This window comes from Chlamydotis macqueenii, chromosome 12, assembly GCF_036417535.1.
Source record: "Chlamydotis macqueenii isolate bChlMac1 chromosome 12, bChlMac1.mat, whole genome shotgun sequence".
NCBI lineage: Eukaryota > Metazoa > Chordata > Aves > Otidiformes > Otididae > Chlamydotis > Chlamydotis macqueenii.
The window spans coordinates 13302784-13320321 of record NC_141567.1 but is presented as its reverse complement, the minus strand read 5'-3'; the positions used below and the strand labels follow the sequence as shown (position 1 = coordinate 13320321).

At 39.9% G+C, this 17538-nt stretch overlaps 1 protein-coding gene across 5 annotated transcripts in view; it reads right to left on the bottom strand.

The window, feature by feature from the left end:
- Window positions 1-5485: 5485 nt before the first annotated feature.
- Window positions 5486-17538, bottom strand: part of MAPK6 (mitogen-activated protein kinase 6) — a 47152-nt gene continuing 35099 nt past the window's right edge. For 4 of the 5 annotated variants that reach the window (XM_086757050.1, XM_086757049.1, XM_086757047.1 and 1 more), the window contains exons 2-6: window positions 13442-14655; window positions 12565-12709; window positions 9323-9487; window positions 8463-8664; window positions 5486-7862 (exon numbers count right to left, since the gene is read on the bottom strand). In XM_086757050.1, the coding sequence (XP_086613176.1) occupies window positions 6764-7862; window positions 8463-8664; window positions 9323-9487; window positions 12565-12709; window positions 13442-13996 (2166 nt within the window). In that variant the 5' untranslated portion in view covers window positions 13997-14655 and the 3' untranslated portion in view covers window positions 5486-6763. Of the gene's footprint in view, window positions 7863-8462; window positions 8665-9322; window positions 9488-12564; window positions 12710-13441; window positions 14656-17297; window positions 17368-17538 lie in introns of those variants that run through there. The other variant, XM_086757051.1, reaches the window with a different exon arrangement.

The following is a 17538-nucleotide window of genomic DNA, read 5'->3' as shown; positions in this document are numbered from 1 at the left end:
GCCCCAGCCACCCACCACGGCCAACCCCACGCTTCACATCAAATCATTTCCAGTTCACTCAGCCATTAAATTGCTCAAGCAACTCCATGCTTCCATATTTTGCTGCATGAAAGATGAAGAACCAAAAAACCTGCTTTATTGCTGACACAAATTATGTTTTTATCAAGACAAGAAAAGAGGCAACGAGTAACTACCCAAGCAAGGGCCACACAGGTTTGGGCAGCCAGGCTCCTCCATGCTCTCTCTAGTTAGCGGTGAATTTTTGGTGTGCAGGTGTGAACTGTGAGCCACCCAGTTGCTGCCCAGGTTGCCACAGCTCCACTTGAATTTCAGGGTTTCCTTTACTGTTGGATTTCCTCTGCTCTGAATGATGAATCCCCCGGCTCTGTACAGGTCCCTACGCCAGTCGTGGTGGGTTTTGTACCTTGTCTCGCTGGAAACCGATGCTGTACCCCACATGACGCAGTTAGCAAGGTCAATAGAAATACGGATCTAAGTGCCAGCAATCCCCAAAGGACATTCTCCTCTGCTTTGCACTCCAGTGGCTGTACAGATTGGCACTTTGCTCCTTCACACGGCTAGGTGTGATGTAAAACTGAGAGACTCAAACAGTTGAGGGTGTCTCTGCATAATAATAAGTACAAAGAAAATAAAGTAACTTAACCTTTCAGTACATGTCAAAATCAAATTTGCTAGGAAACTGTAGAATTAGCAGAAAAAAAAAATCTGAGAGGCAGACATAACACAAAATAAAACACAAATCCATCCGCTTTCTTAATCATAGGTTTTAAAAAAAAGTCTCTGCTAGTTATCCAGCTATTTCAAGAACTGTACTGTTTAAATCTATATCCAAACAAACACAGAAGTCACAATAAATCTGTCATTCAGTTATTCAGTTCCATGACTTCAAATCATTAAAAATTATAAAATTCAAGACAGACATTAAATGGAAATGTTGCCTCTCTACAGCCTCTGTCACTGAAGACTTAAGCTCTAATCCAGTCTGAACAGAATCCCCAAGGACAAGAATGAAAATGTCCTTTTTTTTTTCGCCAGAGTCCGGGTTTGGAGCATCCATAGCTGAAGTCTGAGCTGCAAAGTCCAAGTGTGGCTAAGGATCAACCATCTTGTAAAGCAGGAACTCTACCCTGGCTACACTTGTGGTGTGGAGACATCTTTTTGGGAAGATGCTGTGGAGATGAGGGCACAGAAAAATGACTAAGTTATACTCACCTTGCACCAGCCACAGTGGGATTGATGTAGCAAAGAAACCTCCATGCTGCACCGGAGCCTTGGGGTATGGCTTGAGGAACGCAGCAAAACTCAGACATAAAGGAAAGCCTGTATTTTGTTAGGCCTCACATCTATTCGGAGTGACCAGTAATCTTTAACCAAACAGTCAGGAGATCACCCAGAGGCCTTGGAACGTACTCAGCCATGAATAATTGCTGGAAGAATATAATAAGTCTAAACCAGAGATTACAAGAAATTTTGAAAAATCAAAAGTATAAGTGAAGGCACAAGTAATGTGGAACTATGCTTATATATATAGAAGGCAAAATATATCAGCCTTCTACCAATTAGGAAACAAAAATTAAAACTGAAAAAAAAACCAACAAACCATGAGCCACCAATTCAGTAATGAGTCCCTACCCTAGAAACACCGATCGAGTGCATTATCAGTAAGGGCAGATTAACCCAAGTGCCCCGCTAACGCAGAAGGAGAAGTCCTTCCCAGGTCCCTTTCTGTACAGCCGTGCTCTTACTCAGCAGCCCTTCACCCCAGGGACAGCAAGGGACCCCCACCCCCATGCAGCGCAGGATGCAGGAGCCAGAGCGGGAGCCCAGCCACTCCGCCCGCAGCCCCGCGGGTACTCACAGCCCAGCGCCCGTACGTAGTCAACACGGGAACCAAAGCCAGGGAGGGCGAGCGTTGAAAGGCAGTGGTATCGCTGGCTCCAAAGCCGGACAAGTCATAAGTTCCCTGTCCTGCATCCAACTGCAAAAAGCACACTTTTGTATTTCATACCACGCATAACATCCAGGCTGGGTGACATAAAGGTTACAAGTAATTTTGGCTGCTGTAGACCAGCACATAGATTACAAGAGGAATTTTATTAGCAGAGTTCACTATAGAAGGGCTGCTTTGCAGTCAGGATGCGACAGACAGATTCCAGAGGAAAGCCAATGACACTATGCAATGGCTGCTGCCAGCTATTGACACAACTATTCGCAGAGCACGGCCGTACCCGGCGACCACCACGTCCACACCAGCTACCGGGGCAGAGCTCCCTCCACGCACGGCCTGGTGCATGCAAATCACCTTATCAGCGACGCTATCAGTCGAAAGAAGCCATTGAACTTCTCAACAGTCAGTATTTTAAGGAGCTCTCAAATAGCACCGGGAGTAAGCAGATAACCATTTTAAATATAGGGACTCCGGAATGGAATCCCGAGCGCTGGGTGCCAGCAGTGATCTGGATTATTTGCTTGTTACTAATTACCCTGCAGTGTTACTTCCCAGGTTGTTCTGCTCAAGTCTGACGCAAACAGTGGCAGAACAACAAACAAGAATTTGCAGGATTTTGTAAGCACTGGGATAATTCAAGGAATAAGGAACAAACTGGTTCAGGGCTGCTGTTGCTCAGGATTGCATCTTTGGAAGAACGAGGACAGTTTACTCTTGAATTACGTGTAAAACCTAACTGAAGGCTTGACAACCACTTCTAAGTCTCAGCCACAGAAAAGCAACACGAGTATAGAGGGGAGCAGACTTGCAAAAGCAGATTTAGTTCAAGGATGCTTTCCCCTCTATTGACACCAGAAATAACCTGCACCACAGCGTGTCACTGAATTCCTCAGGACCCTAACTACAGTTCTCTGCGTTTTGTAGTATAACATGGCTATGGAATAGGGGATGAAAAGTCCACATGTGGAAAAATGTGCTACCTCCGACTCTCGCAGAGCTTAGAAGGGGACAGAAAGAAATAGCAAAAATAACTCCAGAGCAGCATTAGTTGCACATGGAAGAAAAACCCTCTGGGAGGAAGCCTCCCTCCCTGTAAAAAAGGCATTAAAAACCCGTCTGTAAACTAATGCCTCCAGGTAATAAGCTTGACCAAAGGGAGAATTTAAGCAAGGGTTTAAATGTGTGTACAAGACACGCTTCTAAAAACTTCTACAGCACAGAAAAAGCAACAGCAAGGTGACGGGAAAACAAAGTGAATCAAGGCAGCCAAATGTAGCTGTAAGGCAGCAGACTCATCGCTGTAGATACAGCTATCCTGCGGACCGGGGCAGAGAAGGTGCAGCAGCAGGGGCCGCAGAGCTGCCCAGTTCCCAGCCGGCCCGCAGAGCCCGATGTCCTGCCTGCAGCCCCAGCAGACCAGCGTGCAAGGCAAAGACCAGCTAAGACACACTACTTGTGCTGTAACCATACCACTAACAGCAGCAGTCTTCTATAAATAGCTGACATATATAGTAACTCTAATTTAATTAAAACAAAGTACAATAGCGAGAAAGTTAACTGACCATGACCGAGAGCTCCTGATCCAAACCAAGTGCTCACCATTGGGCCAGTCTGCCATTATTCGATCTCCTGTGATGACAGTGCACGTAACATGCTCTGTCCTGGTCTGTTCAGTAACGGTGAACGTCACCACTTCTAGCTGAAGTTCCTGTAAGATATATTTTAAAATGCTGCCTTTTAACCAAAGACCACATAGAAAAGACAAGGTAATTTACAAAGGAGTTTAACATCCTCATCTCTTCTTTGCTTTTTTATTAAATAAGGGTGTTCCATTTTAGTTGGCAAGCACCTTGGCACGAAACAGTGGTCCCTTTATCTGGCTTATAATTTAAGCCTCTTTAATTTGTTTTTAAAGACAATTCAGTTGCTAGGTCACAGCCAAAGGGCTACACATGGAACTGCCCTATTTATTTCTTGCAGGGATGGGTATGGCTGGTGACTGTGGGACAGAAATCACCTTCCACCCCCTAGGAATAGTCTGAAACCCCACACTTTCTGCAAGCTGCTCTCCCAACGTAGGACTGTTGGGGTTTGCCAAGGGAGAACCCGATACCACACTTGGCTTATCTTCACTTTCTGACAGTAGATTTCACTTTTTGCAGTCCTTAAGAAGCATTTTTACTTTCTTTAATCATCTCCACATAGGGAATTCTACTTAATAAGCCACACTGACAACCTGTACCCTCTAATGATCTGCGGATGGAGCCTGTTACGAGAGCAGGGTTTTCACCGAAGCAGCCAGTGATGCCTGTACAGCACTGCTCCCCCAGCAGAACCAGAAGTCAAAGGCAGTGAAGCACCACGCTGGATTTACGCTCAACACTTGACTCTCCCCTTCCTTTTTGAGTGTAAAATGTTCCCTTTCTGCCATTACAAGCTCCTTAAGTACAGTTGAGTTTCATTAAAAAGAAAAGCCACAAAAACCCACAAACAAAAAACTCCATTTGCACACCATGTGTTTTTAAGCTGAATTTTGTTTCCAGTTTCTAAGCACTTCCCACCCACTGCTTTCATCCAATCTCAAAACAAACTACACCACCACTTCAGAACAGTCCCTTGCCTAGAAGGGAGGGCAACCAGCCACGTCCTCCTCCCTACAGCCACATACATACAAATACACGTGGCTACATAAACATTCCATACCATGCCCAAGGACATACACTGTGTCCCACCTCCTCAAGCGATCATCTTCTGCCATGTTGAAAGGGCAGCTCCTTGTTGTAGGCGAATCGCAGCTGTGCTACCTGCCAGAGGAGCACAGGAGGGATGGAAAAATTTGGAGGAACTAAGATGCTGTCATGGAAAAAGTTGTAGGAGTTTGCCAAAAGATACAGCTTTATTGTACCACTAATTAGCTCCCTCAGGAATGGTTCTGATAGGAGGAACTGGAAGAGAAATACACACTGTTCTTACAGCTTGCTGCAACAGAGACCCCATCTGGACATTTTGAAACATCCCATAGAGGTTACCTGGTCCTGCTCCTGCAATCTTGTGAAAGTGCTCCAGAAAGGCTCTTGGCAGAGGGACCTGCACGATTACTTTCACTCCAGGCTGCCACCAACACAAAGGTGCTCACACATGCTCGCAGCAGCTTTTCCACTTTAACAGTATTCTGTCTAAAATGTTGATAAAAGTAGCAGTGCTCACTTATACTCTAGAAGTCAGTTGTATTTTCAACAAAAAATGGTTACTGACATTGCTATACACTTACACTTTCGTAGCCATACCATTACACAAGATTTTCTGGGATAGAAATCTATACCCAGAGTCTCCTTCCACGGCACTGCACCCCCATCAGCAGCGCCTCTAGGGCAGGCTGCAAGACAATTTCTCACACTTCCTTGAGCACCTGGTATTAAGGAGCGCAGGCAAGCAGGCCTGCCTTCACAACACAGCCTGCTGCACTACAGCAGCAGCTCTTTACCTTTCACTGTACAAATCACCAACAAACAATAGTCATTTTTGCTGGCCATGTTTTTATTTGTTTTTCATTTTAAACAGGGGAGCCAATGATACATCCAGTATCTTTAAAAAAAATCAGAAGGTAAAACAAATTTTCAGAAGACTGAGATGCTACATGCTATATTTAACCTAATTTTATTCATGCTTGCTTTTGAGAGGGGTTGGGAGTGGGACAGGAATCATTCAGTAAAAACATACAGTAAAAACAAAATGTCTCACCATACAGAACTTTAACCTACAGTAATGTTGTACCTCAATTATTTCCATGCACACAACTAACATTACAAATTTTTTAAAATGAACACAATTAAGACTTCTAGGAGCATTTGATAATAAAGCAATTCCTAATTTCTTTTGTAGAGATCAAGCACCTCCAATTACAAATTCCTATACACAGTGAGTGCTTTACTTGAAATGAAAACTAAAAAATAAAAATAAAAAATGTATTGGATAGCCTCAGAATAAGCCGATGTTAATATATATCCAGCTATGTAGGCAATAAAACCATAGTGCTAAACAAAAACTTTTATCTGAAAAGTAACTCAAAAATTAAGTTGACTTTCTATAATTACAGAAATATACTTATCTGCTAAAATAAATAAAAGTGCTGCATATTAACACTTCACTATAAAGAATGCATACCAGAACATTTATAAATATTGAATGATTTTCAATAAGAATAGCTACTACAATAATGCTGGCTAAATAGAAGTGCATAATGAGAAGCACTATGGGTGGTTAATGTTTTGCCACATACTGCTGTTACCTTGAGGTAGATAACACATGCGTACCAAATTCGGCATTCGTTTCAGTTGCTGCTGGTATCATGTGTCTAAGAAATGTGTACAGTATGAAAAACTCTGAAATACGCATGAATGAAAAAATGTTTTGGGAAAAATAGATATTTTCATGCAATTATGTACAGTCTCACTGTGTAAGTTTCAAGGCAAGGTTCTTTTTCTGCAAAACATGGACACTGTTTTACTGAGAGAATGTTTTTTACTTGGTTTAGTGCATTTTTTGTTACCTCCTGCATTTTGCATTATTTTGCTCTATTCTTTAATTTTGTGTGCAAACGACATGCCAGTTTAAAAACAAAACTAACTCATGTATAGAAAGTAATTCTGGATTGTAAAAACAATGGTAAACAGAAAACTAATGAAATCCATACCAAAATTACACCGTCTGATTCAAGTAAAAAAATTACTTACACTAGTAATAAAAAAAGACAAACACATCTCATGAATATAAAAGAAATGTCTGCTGAGTGTTTTAATTTAGATGTTTCAGAATGCTGCTGTACGTTTTGTGGGGAATCTGGGGAGATGATTTCATAGCAGAAGGCGTTAACGTGGCCTGTATTGATTTCAGTGGTGAACCAACAGGGCTGTGGAACTGAGGAATACCTATAGCCTCAAGCTGCTTGTTGAAGAGGAGCTCTCCACTGTTACTGAGAAAGCTCTCTTCTCTTTCCTTCTCCCCAGGCTTCCCCTCTTCTATTGGCTCAGGTTCTAGCATTTCAGCATCTTCCTTCTTACTAAAAAATTTGTCCAAATAACTGGTGTAAGTATTTTCTTTTTCAACTTGTTCATCTTTCCTTACTTCGCAACAAAACTGGTCTATGAGGAAGCACTCCTCCCCACTACTTACAAACTGACTGTCCCAAGAAGTTTGGTACAGAGCTTCCAACTGTGCCAAATTAGCCATTCCTTTCTCCTGCTTCTCTCTGCTTACCGACTTTGATATTAATCCTTTCAACTCTATTTGAGACACTGAGCTATTCAAGTCATTTAATTTATCAACATCAGTAGACTCGTGTTGTAAACTAAGCTGAATGGTTTCTGCTATAAATGAATCAAAGTCAAATCCTTGATTCTTCTCCCTTTCTTTTTCAACGAGTTGCTGTGATGCTTCCTCAAGTGCTATCTGAGCTTTCACCAACCCATTCTTTTCACATTTAGACTTGCCTTTCTTATCAGACTTCTCTTTGCTCTGTTCCTTCCAGTTTGAAAGATCTATAATAAGCTTGGGCTCATAGTAATGGTTAACTTCACTGTCTCGCCAAACTAAATTATCTAGGTATGAAGATGACCTCATTTTGTAATTGCAAGTGTGACTACATTCCAAATCACAATACTTGTTTTCATGGTGATCTGAGTACTGCCAGCAAGGCTCAGTAGAGAAGTGGGTGTCAAACGCAGGATCCTCCAGATACTTTTCACGGTCGCCGTCCAAATATTTGCGAGGATCTACTTGCACTTCTTCCTCATCAGTAACATCAGAAAGAGCCCTTGGATCACGCTGAACTTCATCAGCTTCATAGTTATTATGAATAGGCCAGTCGTGGTCTGAAAATTGACTTTCATGGTATCTGTAAAACAATTTCCCAAGTGTTAGCAGCTAAAAAACAGTTTTCTGGCTCCCAAGACAGAGACAGTTAAGTTCAGAAATTCCCTTACAGAATAATGACAATTCAACACAGATAAAAGTTTTTCTTCAGTTCAGTCAGGTACCTTTTCCAGGTTTATTTTAACCTGGCATAAAGCAATCCTCATATGCACATCTGAAACATTTATGTCCAAAATTATATACAATAGCTCACTCCATTTACCGAACTCTGACTTTAAATGACTACTGTTATTCTCTTTACTATTACTAAGCACTGGAAGAGACAATCCATACTTAAAACTCTCTTCATTTAAAGTTTATGCTTTAGAAATACTTTTCGGAAAAAAAGTAATGGAGACATTAACTTTAGAATCTATGAGCGCGTCTCAAGAATGGTTCAGCATATCCAAGGCAGACTAATGAATTACAGACCCACTGACACCACACTGCCTATAAGAGAAAAGTTTATTCTCCAGTCAACTTAAGAAACAAACAGAAAAGGAAATTATGCCCATGAAGCAACATTACTTCAAGGACACAACCATTCAGTTATGTTACATGCCACAGTAAGTGATAAATTTACCTTTCCCAATTATAAATATGGCTGTGACTTTCATCCATCAGCAGAATATCATCAACCTCATCTTCAATGTGAAAAGGATGACTTGAAATAGGCTCATCCGTTGGAAAGGAATAAATGCTCATATAAGGATGGGACAAAGCTTCTTCTGCTGTCAATCGATCCATGGGACTAAATGTTAAAATTTGCTCCAGAAAGTCCAGCGCTGTGGAGAAAAAGTTATTATTAAACAGGAAAAAAATGACATTTCAGATGCCTAGAATTTAAGATTACGATACAGTGCTTTGCTCTAGACGTGTGCATTTACTTAAAAGTAGCCACCTGTGAAGTACCAACTACTGACACTATACTGCCAAATACGCATTCTGTAGCCATAGGAAAGCTGGAAGAGCAGAGGTCAAATCCACTGTCAACAATAATTTAACTTAAGCAGGAAAAAATATGAAGAGGCAGAATGCTTGAAGCTGAATCAGTATCCACCAACTGCTATCATGAAACACTGCTGTCAGTTTGGTTTGGGAAGTTTCTTTTAAAAACATTTGAAAGACGGTTTTTTTAAACTGACTCCATTCCAATGTTCCCTTATATTTAGAAGGCCAGTGTCTCAAAATAGAGCAATTCAATCAGTCTTCCAGGGCAAATAGATCCAGCAGAGATTCACAATTCTACTCCAAAGACAACCAAGCAGCTATCATATAATAAAATCTTTTTTTTTTTGTAACAGCAGAAGACAATTGTTCTTCAGAGAACGCACAAATCCTTCTAACTGAAAATTTCTTTTAACAATCACACACATGCACTGTAAAGTTGCTCACTATTTTACGATTTCGAAATACAGGAAGTATTTTTTCTTAATTACTTACCTTCAGGACTGATGCCTGGAAGCAACTGAGTTAAAGGTTTGTGTGGCTCAGTCATATCGTTTCTAATGTAAACTGGAATTACATTGAGAAGCTCCTGACGGTCCTCCTCATGTACAACAGGAATTGATTCTAGAATCAACTGCATCTGTTCAAGTTCATGCGCACCTAAGCACCAAGAGAAAATACAAGCTGCCATTTCAGCTTCAAACACTTCTGATCCCAGTATATGAAAGGCATGTCAAAATTTTGTGCTCTGAGCAGCTATTTTCAGTAGAAGACTATTATCTCCTAGAACAGAGGAAAGGCTGAAGTTCTAAATTTGAATGATAATAAATCTGAGGAGCCCTCAAAAAATGCTGTAGCGTATGAAGAATTACAGAGCTGCTATACACAGATAAAGTGACTCATAAGCTTTTTGCAAGGATGTTTCATCATGGACGAGGTACTCTGCAGCAACACTACCTTTTTTGTTTTTGTTATATACTACACACTACAATTCTTCCCTTTCAACTGATCCACCTAATGAATTCAATATTTGACCTCACTTTGAATTATATGTCCCTTATTAATAAAAACAAGAGATCTTACAGGCCACAACCATGTGTATTAATATTCTATTCTGAAACCCTGGTATTATTACCAGGTGCAAGACAAAAATCACTTGTCGGTTAAGCAGTGTAACCTTGTTTTAAAAAGTACCTTATTATGATTGAAGTTATAGTACACTTTTAGCACTATCTGAAGCTTCCCTGGGTAAAGAACTATAAGAGTCTATACAGCAGGTGAACTTTGAATAATGAATGGCATCTATATTCAGTACCAGTGTAGCTGAAGTACCCAGAATACAGCTTGTCTACCTCAATTTATTGTTAGCTCCAGGAAACACGTAGTACCCTATAGATTCAACTAGCAGATGAAACTAGATAGGATTATTTGCATGTCAGTGTTTCACCAACCAGCTCTGGGCAATCATTAGCAATACTGATGCACGTGATATTAAATACAAAAATAAGTAGGGCCAGACAGAGATTGTACTATCTCAAAATCTATAAGCTATCAGTTCACTTCAGCGGTTTGCACTGGACATCTTACCACACATCTGCCAGATGACTTCAAGGAAAGCTGAGGCAAAGTCACTACAGAAAATTTGACCGAGACCTAAGTTTCCCAACTGAATCAGCCCTGCCTCATGTTAAGTTATTTGCTGGAATTAAAAAGCTGTTTTGTCCTCCTACTTCACACAACTACAAATCACTTAATATAATCTATCAGGTGTTATATTGTCTCTAATTTTCTGGAAAACAGGTTCTACTGTATCATTATTTCATGTCCTAGCTATCCTAAAATTCATCAGCTTTCTTCCCATTATAAATAAAATTAGCATTTTAAAATATTTATTTAGAAGAAAGAATTACAGAAGTTGTTTGGAACAGCTATTGAACAGGTATTCTGCCATTTTAATCTGCATTCTTCCTTCCCATGTCCCTCAGCTTTCTACACTGCAGGATTCCCAATGGATAGTTCAGAAACAGGCAGAAAGTTGCAAATTAACCAAATCAAGCCCTCCAAACAACTTTGCAAAAGAATTTTATTCAGAGTCTCAAGACAGGTTTTCATATCTCCAATCATCTTCACTTTCCAAATGCATTACATCAAGAAGTGCACCGGCTAGATCAGAAAACTATGGCAGCGCTAAATTATCAAAGGGACACATCCACATTTAAAAATATTTTTCTAGGTATCTACACAATGCAATTAGCGCACAAAAAAAAGAGCCTACAAACTCAGGATTTTGGTTTCTGAGCTTAAAAAAAACCCCAAAAAACTAACTCACTAAACAGATATTAAACCAATAAAAGTTTTTGGCAAATACCAATGCTACTCAAAAAAAAAAAAAGCCAAAATGCTAGCAGTTGCAATTAATCTATGCTGAAATCTGCAGACTTTCTCCCACTATTTCACTATTTTCCAGTAGAAGTGCTTGATGCAATGGAAACCTAATAAATCTCTTATCAGTCAAGGATTTAATACACTGGGGAAATTACTCCAACAGTTAGTAACTCCAAGAGTTAGCAACTCACTGCAAGTTAAGAAAAGCCTCTTCACATATTAATCACCAGTTTCTATAAAATAATGATTTCAAGGTGACAGTACTCCACTAATAGTACTTAATGGGAAAAAGCTCTCTATTTCATTACCTTGACGTACAAAGATAAGAATTTACTGCAGAGGTGTGCTTTTAGTCCACATGTCTCTAAAGGAATGCGAACTTTGAAACGCAAGCTCAGTGTTTAGAGGTTTTATCTGTATTACCCCAGTAATTTAGGCTAACAGGAGCAAATCCAAGAGTGAGTTTGAACAAGACAGCTGCTGCTGAGGCCCCAGGGTGCACACAAAATACGCATTTCAGGGGTTTACCAGCTCATCTGCTCCTATAGACTGAATGCTTATCAGCAGGTGGAGCACACTGGGTCATCTCCTACAGTGCAAATAGCAGTTTTGTTTTATCTAAAAAGACTCCAGTTTGTACACTGAGCTAAATCAGCAATGTGGTACAGGATGGCCATCAAGAGATTTGCTTCAAAAATTTGCTCCTAGTCCTAACCAAAGCACCAATGAGACGAGAGCACCGCTTCCCATCTTACCAGAAACACTTGGAGGTTACACATTTCCATAGAAAGGCACACTAAATTTTTAATCTTAAGAATCCTCCCTGTAGCACTGAAACAATGGTTAAGTCCAAACAGTCTGCAGGTGACAAAAAATTGGGAATGGGGAAAAAAGGGCTGCCCTTTCATAATTTAAAATATAAACCAGCAAGAAGTGACTAGGTTGACTACATTACAAAAATCTTTACGAATGTGATACTCAGGGCATTCAAAATCCTCAAATACTCCCTGGATACATCAATTCACTAAAATACATCTATTTAGAACACTTCTTAGGCATCCAATAAATTTAGCTTAATCAAGTTACAGACAGATTTACCATGTATGTGTGTACTAAATTAAGTTGTCATACTTATCTAAATATACACCAGTATGAGTAACAAAAATGGAAATGTCTTTTAATTTACAAATACATCAATTTATAATGTAATTACATAATTGCACAAGAATACAGCATATTATGATAGGTCGATTCTCATGGCTACTACAAATAGTCACTGACTTTCTTTAGAAAGATAATCAAGTAGTACCACTCCTTTTAGGACTATACACACACATTTTTATTCTACCCACCTGCAAAGAGGGTTTTCCCAGTCAGCATTTCAGCAAAGATGCAACCTGCAGCCCACATGTCAATGGCTTTAGTGTAGTTGTTAGGAGAAAGCAAAAGACGGGGCGATCTGTACCATTTAGTAACCAATCCTTCAGAAAGATGGCCCTAATTAAATAAAAAAAAAAAAAAGGAACAAGAAAAAAAGCTTATAGATTTTTAAGAGGTATGGTTTTTTAATTACTTGTTTCTTATTTATTTAATGCACTACTACAAAATTTTTTTTTGTTTCAAGGTCCTAGGAATAGTACCATGTGCCCCCTACTAACCCTTTCTACATTTTAAAATGGAACAGCAGTGACATCTTTATGAGTGAACAGCAACAATATAGAAATATGACACTATATATTAGTTAAATGAGGTACTGCAGCAAAACTTTTAGTGTCAAATGCCAAATAAATGTAGAGATAATAATTAACTCTTGTGAAGCATCATCTAAACCAGGAAGACAGTACCTAAATTAATCCCAGGAAGTAGCAGCACTTGTGCGCCATGAGTGCATCACTCCCAAACTTATCTAAGGCTTCTATAGTTACGCCCCTAAACCTTGCTCTTACTCTCAGGTTCGGTATTCACTGTTAAAAATCTGCTTTTCTGAACAGATCTGCTAAAAAAAAAAAAGTTTTATATTATACTTGCAGTAGTCCTATCTGAGACAAAACACGTCCCTGTTTTACTCTATTTGCAAGCATTCCAATTCTACCCTATGATCCCTAACATGATGTTCCACTTGCTAACAAGGCCTTCCACAAATTATCTACCTCTGTGAAAGGGAGAACAATGCTATTTTAAGAAGGCACAGCTGCCAGTGTATCACTTATATTCCCACTCTTCACATACCTTGTGGGAATAATGAGGATCCATGATTCGTGCAAGACCGAAGTCGCCAATCTTCAGCACCAAGTCTTCAGTATTAATGAAAAGATTAGCTGGTTTGAGATCTCTATGCAGAACATTTGCAGAGTGAATATACTTGAGCCCACGTAGCAGCTGGTACATGAAAAGCCTGGCATGATCTTCCAGTAAAGGGCCTTGCTCTAGCAGATTAGCCAGATCTGTCTCCATGTATTCCTGGACAATGTAAACACAGTTCAATTCTGTAAGGGAGCCCACGTCATCTGTTAACTGGCTTCCACTAGGACCAAGAATTTCAAATACTTTGACAATGTTGTCGTGGTCAAGTCTTCTAATAATTTTGATCTCACGTAGAGCATGTTTAACACTCTGGGGATCTGTAAGGACAATTTTCTTGACAGCCACTCTTTTGTCACAGTCATTATCGACAGCAGAAAAAACTAAGCCATTTCCACCACAGCCCAGTGGTTTTAAGTCCATATACCGAGAGCCCAGATCAAAACCATGAATGTTCATGAGACTTTCAAATTTTTCTGCCATTTTAAAATTCTTTACGTTTCTTTTTCCTCAAACTACTAAGCTTCTGTAAACACGCAGAGACACTTCCACTGGTATCTGAAGGAAAGGTCTTACAGAAAGGGAGAAGAAACACTTGGCTTTGACTGCAAGATGGTTTCTTGACACTCTCATTTCATTATGAGCCAGCCAGGCCTGCTGTGTCCCCTTGAATTTAGAGCCCGTGAGCTCTAGAACTCAAACTGAGCGTAAGATAGAAAGATTGCAGCATTCATAGTTCAAGAAAGGTGCAGCATTTCTGCAGACATTAAAGAAAATACTCACAAGAAACTCAAACGGAATGAAATGACATACTATGCACTCAGCTCTATTGTGCTAAACTGGTTAACATTTAACAAAAATGTGAATAAATATGCACGTAATAGGCTTCTATGAACATCCTCCTCCTCACAGTGCAGATACATTCAGTGTTGGACTGGTCCTGAGCAGCGTCATTCTATGGTGCTGGTAAGCACTATTTTTTTTTTTCCTTCTTCCTCCTTTTTCTCTCCTTTGTTTACAGTCTAGTTAAACGGGAAACTGGCAGCTCTTGATTTACAAAAGATGCCTTCTGTTAATGATCAGGTGGCTCCAGCTCACCACAATCACAATCAAAGCTACCATCCATTTTACTCCGTGACAACCTGAAAACGAGAGAAAAATGCATCAGTATTCCAGCATATAGAGAAGTCTTCATCCTCCCCCAACTCCTTAAGCTGTCGTAAATACAAAACTTATTTACTGTCCAGTTATAAAATAAGAAACCATCACAAAATCTAAACTAACTAGAAATTACATATACTTCTCAGGCTTGTGGACAAAAACTGACAATAATCACCAACCATTACTTCTAAACATAGGCTGTGAAGGATTTAGATCTAACTTACTGAGCATATAAGGCACACAATGAAAAATCCTACTGAATCTTAATAAAGAAGGGAATATCACAGAAAACTTCTTAATTCTCCAATACAGCTGTTAAAAGACAAGTCAGAAACAATAACGTCCTGCACCTCAGTCACCAAATTTTGGAATAATTCATTCCACTAAGCTTTTAGTCAAAGACAAAAATCAGGGTTTTAACTATTTCACCATAATAAGAGATAACTGGTACCATTCACATGAAAAGGGTAGGGGTTGTGCACTCCCAGTATTAATTGACTTTCCAGAATATACTACTACTTATGAAAGCAAAAGAGGTCATTTTCTCAGTAAGTTTCCCTGTCTGCAGCAGCAGCATGCTGTCACAAGAACCACACTGCATTTTTGCACAACATCCTCATTTCTTTTAAAAGCTCAAAGATGCCACAAAGAGAAGAGTCAAAGGTATACCTTACACAATGTGGTAAGGTTTGGGCAATTCCATTACAACTCACTTGTATGTTCTTCCAGTAACTATACGTCACATCAAACCACTAAATGTCTTCTCTTCAATTTTAGATTAACACATTTCAGCTCTTCACCCAGTTTTCTAAACAAATTTCAAGTTCTCCAAACTATCCCAAAACTTTAGAATTAATTCTATCAGTGTTTTCCCTTAAAACAACGCTACCACTTCAGTGGGACAACCAGGACCAAGCAAAATAAGTCTCCCCACTCCTAAGAGGGCAGCAAGAGCAGCTGACAAATTGTTAACATATTCTAAATAATGTTTTCAATTCACTAAAGTAATCAGAATTGCATGCAGGAAAAAAAAAAAAAAAAAAGAAAAAAAAAGGCAGGCACACTTGCAAACAGAAACAAGACTGTTTCAACACATTTAAATATTACCATTCCTTTGCTCAAGCCGGACTGCCACCAAGACACACAGCCCCAGTGACCTGGCTTGCTCCCTCCTGCCACACACCACCTGCATCCAGGTATTCTGTACTTATTTGCTAGGGTTATTATAACCTTCGAACAAACATAATGAAGTAACACTGTTACTTTCCCAGAACTATCTTGATTTTATACCATATTAAGACATCACAAGAGGTTCCTTCTGATAATACCCATTAGTATACTTAAAAGAACAAATATAAAATTTATCCTAGAGTTAATTACAATACCATCAGTGACCACCCAACTCTTTGCTCACAATTATAAAAACCAGAAGTCTAGCCCCTTGATTTTTAACTTTTTTTTTTTTTAAATCTAAAAATGTTTTGTCATTTGCATGCACCATTTTCAGCCTCACTCATTCCGAGTTGCTGCCTGTAAAAGAGTCTAGATCACCCCAGACCATTTTTCTTTAATTTCCCACCTCCCTACAAAAATTGTTACGGAAATTCATTGTTGTAGCTTATACTTACACTTTAAATTTCATGTTAACTCAGAGTCCAAGGCCTCTGTTCAAATACCATGCAATAAGCTATATTTTATATCCTTGGGACCACCTAAAACCAGTTGTATTCTTCCCCATAATTAGGCCTATTGTTTCACATTGCTGATGTCTTCAATATGCAGCCATACACAATCGGTTCACACCAGCTGGGTGACACATCTGGAACCTCTCTGTTAGTTAGCTCCATTAAACTGCACAGGATCAGATTCGAAGAGATGCTCATCAGTAGCAAGGTGTAAGATCTGCTGATCTCTTCACCGTAACTCTTCACCTTTACTGCCACAACTAAAAGAAAGCAGCAGTGCTACAGCACGGCAGCAGTTATGACATTACTGCTTCAAGAAGAAAGCAAGTTATGGCTCACTTGCTTACTCAAGTAGGAGCCTTAAAGTTTTCATTCTGTATCCCTGAAATGATGCATCATCATCTTACACTATATCCTTCCACGAGGTGACCACTAATTGCAACATTTTCAGAAGGTATGTAACGGTTTTTGGAATCAGACTGATTCAGCAAAGAAAACAAGTGTTGACAACATAAGCAACTGCAGTCTTCCATTTCACCCGATTCTGCTACAGACTTCCTGTGTAACTATGAGCAAATAACTTAATCTCAAAGGCACAAAAAGCAGGGCCCTAGGAAGCTGACCAGGAGGCAGCCCAGCTACCAAACAGATACAGCACCTCACATGAGTGTGGTGAGGACACAGAGACTGTCCTACCAAAAATGCCCCACTACTAAAACAAATGAAGAGAAGACTCAGTAACTGAGAGTGATCTTTTGTTTACTGCCACTGAAAATTCCACCTCGATAATGTAACATAATAACGCTGTGGCAGATTCATATATCCTTGTCTAAACAACAAAAAACCCCCACGCTTCTGGAGAAACCTCATGCATTGACTACACCTATCTCCTCTTTCACATTAAAGACATCTTCCACTGCGCCAGTTCGATCTCTCACCTAGCACAGCCCTTTGCTCACACGCCACAGCCCCTGCGCCGCCATCACCCATGAGCTGGCCCCTCTGCCACGACTGCAGCCCCCAAGCACTGCTCAATCCAGGGGCCAGGGAAGCAGCTGAACTGGTTTTCCCATCTATGAGTTAATAGCAAACAAACATTTAAAACAAATAGTCCCGTGGACCAGAAGCAGATAGGACGGACGGAAAATAAAAAGTTAACCCCAAGCTTTCTTTCACTCA